Here is an 11,745-nt window from a genome sequence, read left to right as displayed (position 1 = left end):
TTTTGAACATCTTGCATATGTTTTTTGAGAAATGTCTACTCAGATCCTTTGCCCACTTTAATATTGGGTCCTCATTTTATTACTGAATTGTAAGAGCTCTTTATATATTTTAGATATGAGTCTCATCACATCTATGGTTTGCAAATGGTATGGAATGCATTCTCTGTGTTCTTTTCACTTTCTTTATGCTATGCTTTGAAGCACACACCTTTTTAATTTTAATAAAGTCCAGCTTATCTATATAGATAAAGGGGAATATTCCCCTTTGCTCACTTTCATTTCTTTTTTTTTTTTTAAAGATTTTATTTACTTATTTGACACAGAGAGAGAGAGAGATCACAAGCAGGCAGAGATGCAGAGAGCGGGGGGAAGGTCCCCTGCTGAGCAGAGAGCCCGATGCGGGGCTCCATCCCAGGACCCCGAGATCATGACCTGAGTCAGAGGCAGAAGCATAGTCCACTGAGCCATCCAGGCACCCCCTGACTATCATTTCTAAGGCTGTTACCACTGGTATAGAATTCTAGGGTAAAAATTTCTTTTTTCTTTTGGTACTTCCTTTTCTTTTTAAATATTGTATTTATTTGACAGACAGAGATCACAAGTAGGCAGAGAGGCAGGCAGAGAGAGAAGGGGAAGCAGGCTCCCCGCTGAGCAGAGGGCCCGATTCGGGGCTCAATCCCGGGACCCTGGGATCATGACCTGAGCCGAAGGCAGAGGCTTTAACCCACTGAGCCACCCAGGTGCCCCCTTTTGGTGCTTTAAACATGTTATTCCATTGTCTTTTGGCATCTGTTATGGATTAAGTTGTGTCCCCCTCCCAAAAAGGCATGTTGAAGTCTAATTCCGAGGACCTCAGAATATGACCTTATTGGGAAATAGTGTTGCAATGTAATTAGTTAAGACGAGGTCATACTGGAATAAGGTGCATCTCTAATCCAGTATGACTGGTGGCCTTATAAGAAGACAGGCACGTCTCTTTTCCTCTCCGGCTGCTTGAAGCTCGGCCGCCATCATGAACGACACAGTAACTATCCGGACCAGGAAGTTCATGACCAACCGACTACTTCAGCGCAAACAAATGGTTATTGATGTCCTTCATCCTGGAAAGGCAACAGTACCTAAGACAGAAATTCGGGAAAAACTAGCCAAAATGTACAAGACCACACCAGATGTCATATTTGTATTTGGATTCAGAACCCATTTTGGTGGTGGCAAGACAACTGGCTTTGGCATGATTTATGATTCCTTGGATTATGCAAAGAAAAATGAACCCAAACATAGACTTGCAAGACATGGTCTGTATGAGAAGAAAAAGACCTCAAGAAAACAGCGAAAAGAACGCAAGAACAGAATGAAGAAAGTCAGGGGGACTGCGAAAGCCAATGTTGGTGCTGGCAAAAAGTGAGCTGGAAATTGGACAACAGAAGGAGTAAAGATGCTGCAGTGGCTTTATCTTTGGTGATTGTGCAGATTTTTCATGAGAGGATTAATAAACTAAGAACGTTAAAAAAAAGAAGACAGGCACGTGAAGTTAGAGACAAAGGAAGAAGGCCATGGGAACATGAAGGCAGAGAGTGGAATCACACAGCAGGGAGCCAAGGAGTGCTAGCTGTCAGAAGCCTGAAAGAGGCAAGAAAGGATTCTCTCTCTGTTTTCAGAGAGAGCAGGGGCCCTGCTAACACCTTGATGTCACATTTTGTAGCCTTTAGAACAGAGACAGTAAATTCTCATTTCAGACTACCCACTTTGTGGTGCTTTTTATGGCAGCGCTGGGAAACTGGTCCTGCTACATAGTTTCCAGTGAACATTTAGACGCTCTTTGCATTTTCCCCTTGAGAGTGTTGTGACTTTGTCTCATCTTTCTTTCTATTATGTTTATTATCTTTCTATTATGTTTTCTATTATGTTTATTATCTTCTATTATGCTTTCTATTATGTTTATTATCTTTGGTTTCTATTATGCTTTCTATTATGTTTATTATCTTCGGTTTCAGTACTTCTATCAAAATGCCTAGGTGTGTCCCACCCCCTCTTTGGTTTTTTTTTTTTTAAGATTTTATTTATTTTTATTTTTTAAAAATTTTTATTTGAGAGAGATCACAAGTAGGGAGAGAGGCAGGCGGGAGGTGGGGGGAAGCAGGCTCCTTGCTGAGCAGAGAGCCTGATGCGGGGCTCAATCCCAGAACCCTGAGATCGTGACCTGAGCCAAAGGCAGCGGCTTAAACCACTGAGCCATCCAGGTGCCCCCCTCCCACCTTTGGTTTTTATAGTGTTTGGGGCTCACCGAAATTTTTTAATCTATGAGTTGATGTTTTTCATTCATTTTGGAAATTTCTCGAAAAAAGTTTTTTTTTTTAAATTGCTCTGGGATCCATGCTCTCTTTTCTCATCTGAAGCTACTCCAATTATACACAGGATAGATAATTTAACGGTGTCCACATCACTCAGGCATCTCTTTTATGTTTTTTTCCCTCCCATTCTTTTGTCTTAGAGCTTCATTGTGGATAATTCCTATTGACCTGTGTTCAAGTTCACTGCCCTACCTTTCTGTTATCAGTAGTCTCCCGTTAAATCTAACAAATGAATTATTTTAAAATCAACATGTCCTGGGGATGCCTGGGTGGCTCAGTGGGTTAAGCCTCTGCCTTGGCTCAGGTCATGATCTCAGGGTCCTGGTATCAAGCTCCACATCAGGCTCGCTGCTCAGTAGGGATCCTGCTTCCCCCTACCCCCTGCCTGCCCCTCTACCTACTTGTGATCTCTCACTCTCTCTCTCTGTCAAATAAATAAATAAACAAATAAAATCCTAAAATAATAAATCAATATTACAGGAGCACATGGGTAGCTCGGTCAGTTAAGCGTGTGACTCCTGGCTTTGGCTGAGGTTGTGATCTCAAGGTCATGAGATCAAGCCCGGCGCCAGGCCCCATGCTCAGGGCACAGTCGGCTCGGGGCCCTCTCTCCCTCTGCCTTCTCCTTCGCTCTTCCCCCTGTTTGTGGTCTCTTTCTCTCTAAAATAAATAAATAAATAAATAAATATGTAAAATCTTCAAAATAAAATCAACATTATAGAAGTATAATTTACATGTAATAAAATGTTCACGCTACATGTATACGGTTCATTGAGTTCTGAAAAATATATATGCTTGTATGATCACCATACCGATCAAGGTGTAGAACATTCTTATTATTCCAGAAGACCTTTTGTTCTTTCCAGCCAATCTTCCTTAACTGCTCCCGGTGATCACAGATCTGGTTCGTGTTATGATTGGTTAGCTTTGCACAGACTAGAATTTCATCTACGTGAAATGGTATTGTCTGTACACTTCTGGGTCTGGCTTTTTTCTTTCCGCGTGATGGGTCTGGATTCACCAGTGTCCTTATCCGGATGTAGCCTGCTCCTTTTTATTGACCAGTGATATCCGTTCTGACTATCCTGTGACTGGTTTCTAATGACCTACGAATACACATTTGGCTTATTTTCATTTCTTTTGATATTATGAGTAAATCTTCCATGAATCTTCTTGTCAACATGTGCTTTCCTTTCTCTTGGTTACATACCCAAGAGGGATTTCTCAGTCATCAGATAAAACTATGTTCAACCTGACAACAAACTGCCCACCTGTTTTCCAAACTAGGGTCCATGTTTACATTCTCTTCAGCAAATATGTGAGCATTCCAGCTCCTCCATGTTTTTGCCAAGGTCTGGTGCTGTCAGTCTTGTACAATTTCAGCCTTCCTAGAAGACGTGTAGCGATACCTCTTTGTGGTATCAATTTTAATTTCTGTGGTGATTGTAGATGTTGAGTATCTCCATGTGTCTGTTGGCCATTCACATATTTTCTTTTCAGAAGGATTAAGGCTTTTGCTCACTTGAAAGTTGGATTTTTAAAATCTTTTAATTACTGGAGCACGTGGCCATTTTAGGTGCTAGAACATGCAACTCTTGATCTGGGGGTCACAAGTTCAAGCCCCACCTTGGGTGTAGAGATTACTTAAATAAATAATTTTTAAAAAATCTTTTTATTATGGAGTTGTGCAGGTAATTTATGTATTCTGGATTCACCTTCTGTGGCAGAAATAAGTATTGCAAATATTTCTTACCAGGTTCCGGCTTAGATGATCATTTCCTTAATTATGTCTTTTAAAGAACAAAAGTTTTTAATTTTGATGAAATCCCATATATCTTTGTTTTTATTTTTTTTTAAGTTTACTTATTTATTTTTTTTAGTCCTCGCTACACCCAACATGGGGCTTGAACCCATGACCTCAAAATCAAGAGTTGCTTACTGCTCCGACTGAGCCAGCCAGGCCCCCCAACCTTTTTTCTTTCTTTCTTTCATGGCTGGTGCTTTTCGTGTCTTGTCTACAACATCTTTGCCTGTTTATTTTAAAAATAAAATCTTAAAAAGTAAACAAATAAAATAAAATATCTTCGCCTAACCCAGGTTCACAAAAATTTTCTCATGTGTTTTCTTCTGCAAGTTTTATGGTTTTAGCCTTTATCCTTAGGTCTGTGGTTCACTTGAGTTAATTCCTGTGTGCTGGCACCTGGGTGGCTGGGTGGGTTGAGTCCGACTCTTGATTTTAGCTCAGGTCCTGATCCCCGGGTCCTGGGATGGAGCCCTACTTCATGCTCCCTGCTCAGCGGGGAGCCTGCTTCTCCCTCTCCCGCGACCCCTCCCCCCTCCACTCATGCTCTGACACTCACTTTCTCTCTCTCAGATAAATAAATGAGATCTTTAAAAAAAATTACATGTGCTGTGTGAGCCAGGTCCAGTTTTGTTCATGTACATAACCACTTTTTATTGAAAAGACTATCTTTGCCTCCCATGAATTATACTGACATATTTACAGAAAATCAACTTTGGGGGCACCCGGGTGGCTCAGTGGGTTAAGCATCTGCCTTTGGCTCAGATCATGATCGAGTCCTGGGATCCTGGGTCCTGGGATCGAGTTCCACATCAGACTCCCTGCTCAGTGGGAGGCCTGCTTCTCCCTCTACCCCTCCCTTGCTTGTGTTCCCTCTCTCGCTGTTTCTCTGTCCAATAAATAATTTCTTTAAAAAAAAAGAAGATAATCAAGTTTGGGTCTATTTTGGGCTCTTTATAGAAAGTTTTGAAATCAAGTAGTAAAGCCCTCCATCTCTGATTTTATTTTATTTATTTTTATTTTATTTATTTATTTTTTAAGACTTCATTTATTTATTTATTTATTTATAGATTTTTATTTGGCGCTCTTGTCATTTTTATTTATTTATTTTTTAAAGTGACCTCTACCTCTATGTGGGACCCAAATCTACAGCCCTGAGATCAGGAGTCACGTGCTCTGAATGAACCACTAGGCATTCCATCTGATATTTTAAGTCCTTGAATATTTTTTCTTTTTTTAAAAGATTTTATTTATTTATTTGACACAGAGAGAGATCACAAGTAGGCAGAGAGACAGGCAGAGAGAGAGAGGAAGGGAAGCAGGCTCCCCGCTGAGCAGAGAGCCTGATGCGGGGCTCCATCCCAAGACCCTGGGATCATGACCTGAGCTGAAGGCAGAGGCTTAACCCACTGAGCCACCCAGGAGTCCCAAGTCCTTGAATTTCTATATAAACTTTAGAATCAGTTTGTCGTGTTCGCTAAAAAGATGGGGAGATTTTGATTGGGTTAATTTCTAAATTCTTTTTTTTTTTTTAAGATTTTATTTATTTATTTGTCAGAGAGAGAGAGAGAGGGAGGGAGCATACAAGCAGCAGAGTGGCAGGCAGAGACAGAGAGAGAAGCAGGATCCCTGCCAAGCAAGGAGCCGGACATGGGACTCTATCCCAGGACTCTGGGATCATGACCTGAACCGAAGGCAGCAGCTTAACTGATTGAGCCACCCAGGCGTCCCTAATTCCTAGATTCTTTATTCTGTATCATTGATCTATTTTTCTGTCTTTTTGCCAACAACACACTGTTTGATTCCTCCAGTTGCAAAATAAATCTTGAAATCAGATAGGGTTAGCTTTGCAACTTTGTTGTTTTTCGAAGTTGTCTTAGCCATTCTTGGTCCTTTGTGTTTCCAGGTAAATTTGAGAATTTCTACATTGGTAATTTCTACAAAATTAAAAAAAAAAAGCTAGCTGGGATTTTTATTGGGGGTTTATTGAATCTATAGGTAAATTGGAGGGAATTGACAGCAATCTGAGCTTTGCAATTCATGAATATAGTCTATCTCTCCATTTATTTAGGTTTTCATTAAATTCTTCCATTAATATTTTATAGTTTTCAGTGCCTACTTCCTGTACATATTTTGTTAGCTTTAATGTAAGTATTTTATGTTTTGTGGCACTGTTTAAATGATATCTTAAAATGTTATTTTACAACTGTTTGTTCGCAGTATCTAAAAATACAGTTAATTTCTTATATTTACCTTGTATCTTGCAAACTTGTTAAAATTACTTATTAGGGGTGGCTCAGTGGGTTAAAGCCTCTGCCTTCAGCTCAGGTCATGATCTCAGGGTCCTGGGATGGAGCCCCGCATCGGGCTCTCTGCTCAGCAGGGAGCCTGCTTTCCTCTCTCTCTGCCTACTTGTGATCTCTGCCTGTCAAGTAAATAAACAAAATCTTTTAAAAAAATCACTTGGGGTGCCTGGTGGCTCAGTGGGTTAAAGCCTCTGCCTTCGACTTGGGTCATGATCTCAGGGTCCTGGGATCGAGCCCCCCATCTGGCTCTCTGCTCAACGGGGAGCCTGCTTCCCTTCCTCTTTCTCTCTGCCTGCCTCTCTGCCTACTTGTGATCTCTGTCTGTCGAATAAATAAATAAAATATTTTTTTAAAAAATCACTTATTAGGGACGCCTGGGTGGCTCAGTTGGTTAAGCAGCTGCCTTCGGCTCAGGTCATGATCCCAGCGTCCTGGGATCGAGTCCCACATCGGGCTCCTTGCTCCGCAGGGAGCCTGCTTCTCCCTCTGACTCTGCCTTCCACTCTGTCTGCCTGTGCTCGCTCTCACTCTCTCTCTCTTACAAATAAATAAATAAAATCTTAAAAAAAAAAAAATCACTTATTAGTGCCAGCACTTTTAAATTTTTTTTTTTTTGCTAGAATACTTAGGATTTTCTATGTAAATAATAATGTCACCACAAATGGAAGTTTATGTCCTCTTTTCCAATCTGTTGCCATTTATTTCCTTTTTATTGCCTTATTGCCCTAGCCAGGATCTCTATTACAATATTTAATAGAAGTATGACAGTAGACATCCTTCTCCTCTTCCTGGTCCTAGAGGGAGGGTGTTCAGTCTTCACAGTAAGTAAAATGTCAGTGTAGCTCTTTGCAGATGCCTTTTCTTAAGTTAAGCAAATGTCGTACTCTTTCTGGTTTGTTAGGAGTTTTTACCATGAATGTTGAATTATGTCACATTATTGTTATTTGTTGAGATGATGTGGGTTCTCTCCAAAATCCTATTAATGTGGCTGATTCCATTGGTATATTTATGATGGCTAAATCCGCTTTTCAGTCTGGAATAAACCCCAATGGTCAGGAAGTGTTTTCCTTTTTTTTTAAGATTTTATTTATTTATTTGACAGACAGAGATCACAAGCAGGCAGAGAGGCAGGCAGAGAGAGAGGGGGAAGCAGGCTCCCTGCTGAACAGAGAACCTGATTTGAGGCTCGATCCCAGGACCCTGGGATCATGACCTGAGCCGAAGGCAGAGGTGTTAACCCACTGAGCCACCCAGGCGCCCAAGTGTTTTCCTTTTTATGTGTTGATTCAGTAGCTCTGTTAATATTTTGTTAAGGGTTTTCATATCTATATTCCTGGGGGACATTTGTCCTATTTTTTTTCTTTTATTGTAATGCTTTTGTCTGATTTAGATTTCAAGGTAATGTTGGTCCCATAGAGTGAATTGATAAGCACTCTCTCCTCTGTGTTCTTAGTTTATGTAAGATTAATGTAACATCTTGCTGAAATGTTTAATAGGATTCAACTGTGAAGCCGTCTGCTTCTTATACTTTCTTTGTGGAAAGGTTTTTAACTATTAATTGATTTCTTTAATAGTTAAAAGGCTATTGAGATATCCTAGATCTTCTGTGTCAGTTTTGGTAATTTGCATTTTTCAAGGAATTTGTCCCTTTCAACTAACGTGTCAAATTATTGGCATAATATTGTTCGTAATATTCTTTTTTCTATGCTTTTACTTTCTTTGGGAAATGCAGAGATGTCCTTTCTTCCCTTCCTGAATTTAGAAAATTTCATCATTTCTTTTCTTGATTTGATCTAATGAGAAACTATCAGCTTTATTAACTTTCTCAAAGAACCAACTTCTGCTTCTCCCTCTCCCTCTGCCCCCCACTCCCATCTTGTGTGTGCGGTCTTTTTCTCTCTCGAATAAATAAAATGCTCTAAAAAAGTAAAGTGTACTCCTTAGGCAGCACACAGTCCATAACAGTCTGGCTTGACAAAGTCTGTCGTATAATTGGGTGTTTCTATAATTTAGGTTCGATGTTATTGGTTATTAGGTTATTGGTATGGGTAGGTGTGAATCTGTCATCTTGATTTAAAGAAAAAAGTCTGTTTTATGGGGTCCTTGTTCCCTTTTTCCACCTTTATTTGGATTGAGTATTTTTTTATGATACCATTTCACATGCTTTTAAGTTTAATAACTATAGCTCTTTGCTTTGTTCTTTTAGTGTTTGCTTAGAGTTTATGTTATAACATTAACTTATCACAGACTATATTCAGGTTATCTACTAAAACTCACATAGGGCATGAGAGCCCTGCAACAGGACCTTTGCACGTCTCCCCTCCCTACATTTGCGCTCTTTTCATGCATTTTACTGTTACATATGTTATACACACCACGACAACACTGTAATTAATTTTGCTTAATCGGTTGTCTGTTGAAGAGATGTGAGGCACCTGGGTGGCTCAGTTGGTTAAGCATCTGCCTTTGGCTCAGATTGTGATCCTGGGGTTGTGGGATGGAGCCTGCTCAGCGGGAGGCCTGCTTCTCCCTCTCCCACTCCCCCTGCTTACGTTCCCTCTCTCGCTGTGTCTCTCTCTGTCAAATAAATAAATAAAATCTTAAAAAAACAAACAAACAAAAAAAAACCAGCTTGTGTACTTACTTACCCACCATTTCTGGTGGTTACTAAATAGTTACCATTTCTGGCGTTTCTCATTCCTTCGTGTAGATCCAGATTTCCATCTGGTATCTTTTTCCTTCTGCTTGAAGGGCTTTCTGTCACATTTCCTGTTTTGCAGGTCTGCTGGTGATAAATTTTCTAAGCTTTGGAATGTCAAGAAAAGTGTTTTTTGCCTTCAGTTTCTTAAAGTTTTTAACTTTTTGAAAATTGTGGTAAAATACACAGCACATAAAATTGACCAGCCCCACCATCTTTCTTTTTTTTTTTTTTTTAAAGATTTTATTTATTTGAGAGAGAGAGCCAGGCAAAGAGGGAACACAAATAGGAGGAGTGGGAGAGGGAGAAGCAGGCTTCCCACCAAGCAGGGAGCCGGCCATGGAGCTCGATCCCAGGACCCTGGGACCATAACCTGAGCAGAAGGCAGATGCTTAATGCCACCCAGGCGCCCCATAGCCCCATCATCTTTAAGTGCACATTTCAGTGGCGATAAGTACATTCATGGTGCTGGGCTGCCTTCCCCACCATCCTCCCCCAGAACTTTCTTGTTATGCCAAATGGAAACTCTGTACTCATTAAACACAAGTCCCTGTTCCCTCCTGCCCCCCAGCCCCTGAAAAGCACTATTCTCCTTTCTTTCTCTATGAAATTGACTACTCCACATCCCACATCTAGGTGGTGTTTGTCCTTTTGTGTCCTTTTGCAAACAGTATTTGTCCTTTTGTGTCTGGCTTATTTCACTCGGCGTGATGTTTTTAAAGTTCCTCCATGCTGTGGTGTGTATCGTGATTTTAAGTTTTAAGGCTGAATAATATACCATTGTATGGATGTACCACATTCTGTTTATCCGTTCGTCTGCCGATGGATACCCGGACTGCTTCTACCTTTTGTCCATTGTGAGTAATGGTGCTGTGAATGTTGGTGTGCCAAGTACTGTTTGAGCCCCTCAGTTCTTTGGGAGCACATAACTAGAAATGGAAATGCAGGATCTTGCAGTGACTCTCTGTTAAATTTCTCTAGGAACCCCCATACCAGTTTCCATAATGGCTGCACCATTTTGAATTCCCACCAAAATGCACATGGGTTCCAATTTCTCCACATCCTTGCCAACACTTGGTTTTTTGTTTGTTTTTTTTCCCCCAAGATTTTATTTATTTATTTGACAGAAATCACAAGTAGGCAGAAAGGCAGACAGAGAGAGAGGAGGAAGCAGGCTCCCTGCTGAGTAGAGAGCCCCATGTGGGGCTCAATCCCAGGACCCTGGGATCATGACCTGAGCCGAAGGCAGAAGCCTTAACCCACTGAGCCACCCAGACACCCCTTTTTCCTTTATTTTTTTTTGTTCAAAATTAATAGCTATCCCAGTGAACGTGAAGTGGTTATCTCATTGACTTTTGATTTGCATTTCCCCAATAAGCATCTTTTCATGGACTTACTGGCCATTTGTATGTCTTCCTTGAAGAAATGTCTTTTTGTTGGTTTGTTTGAAGGGATTGCCTTAATAGAACAAATACGATTTTTTGGAGAAATATCTTTTCCAGTCCCTTGCCCATTTCTGAATCAGGTTGTCAGTTATTTTGTTGTTGAGTTATAGGAGTTTGTTTTTTTTTTTTTTTCTTAAGTAGACTCCACGCCCAGTGTGGAGCCCAGCAAGGGGCTTGAACTCACAGTCCTGAGATCAAGAATCAGATGCTTAACTGACTGAGCCACCCAAGCACCCCACAGAGTATTTTCTATCTTGGATGTGAATCCCCTATCACATGAAGCCATTTCTGAATATTCTTTTCCATTTTGTGGGTTGTCTTTTTACTCTCTTGATAGTGTCCATTGATGCACGAAAGTTTTTAGTTCAGGTGAAGGCCACCTGATCTATTAACCGTCAAAAAGTTCATCCAACTAAGTTATCCCATCAACAGAATAAGGAAGAAAATAATTGGATTAACATGCAAGATACAGAAAAAGCATGGAGCACATTTTATCCGCCATTCCTCATAAAAACTCTCACCTTCGTAGGGCAGGGGCCCCTATGAAGAGTCTTCTCCCCAGCTGGCTCGTCTCTTTTTATCCACAGTGACAGGGCTGCTCGGCCCCTTCCTGGCTGTGTGACTATACACAGTGACTGTCAGGGCCTGGGGACCTCAGCGGTGCACCGGGGATGAGGACACCATCCATCTCCTGGGACTGGTGGGAGAGGGTTGCCTGGGACCAGGAAGCAAGATGCGGTGCACAGTCAGGCGCGCACCGAGCCTGGCACACAAGGGGCCTCGTGGATAGTGGCGGGCAGCTCTTGAAGTCTGGAGAGGCCACCACCTCTAACATACTGTCCCGCAGCCGGTGTCTAACCTGCCGAGTCTGCTTCCTGCCTGAAATAAACAGTTCCTTCTCCCAGGGCCGGGAGGACGGTGCCATGTTGTCCATTTGGGACACACTCAAGGAGCTCATCCTTCTCCTCGTCCTTCTCCCCCACCCCCACCCCCAGCCTCCTCCTCCTCCTCCAGTATTACTTGACAGTGAAAGGGAAGGACGTACTGACACAAGTTAGAAGCTGGGCGAACCTCAAAAACATTATGGTAACTGAAAGAAGAGAGACGCGAAACCTGAACACATGTTTATTCACAAATAGCCAAA

The 11,745-nt window shown here is 41.4% G+C and overlaps 1 protein-coding gene across 1 annotated transcript; it reads left to right on the top strand.

Annotated features, from left to right (window-relative positions):
- The first annotated feature begins 962 nt into the window (after positions 1-962).
- LOC123391187 (40S ribosomal protein S24-like) lies at positions 963-1,513 on the top strand. The gene has a single exon (XM_045077174.1). It carries the CDS (start codon positions 1,013-1,015, stop codon positions 1,403-1,405), a length of 393 nt encoding a protein of 130 aa, XP_044933109.1. The 5' UTR covers positions 963-1,012; the 3' UTR covers positions 1,406-1,513.
- Positions 1,514-11,745: the final 10,232 nt, after the last annotated feature.

This window comes from Mustela putorius, unplaced genomic scaffold, assembly GCF_011764305.1.
Source record: "Mustela putorius furo isolate JIRA1106 unplaced genomic scaffold, ASM1176430v1.1 tig00000196_pilon_pilon_pilon, whole genome shotgun sequence".
In the NCBI taxonomy this organism is placed as follows: Eukaryota; Metazoa; Chordata; class Mammalia; order Carnivora; family Mustelidae; genus Mustela; species Mustela putorius.
The sequence above is the reverse complement of the archived record's forward strand: the minus strand, read 5'-3'. Positions and strand labels throughout refer to the sequence as shown.

Excerpts from the sequence above, each read along its gene's own strand:
- LOC123391187 (XM_045077174.1), top strand. The coding sequence starts at position 1,013 with ATGAACGACACAGTAACTATCCGGACCAGGAAGTTCATGACCAACCGA.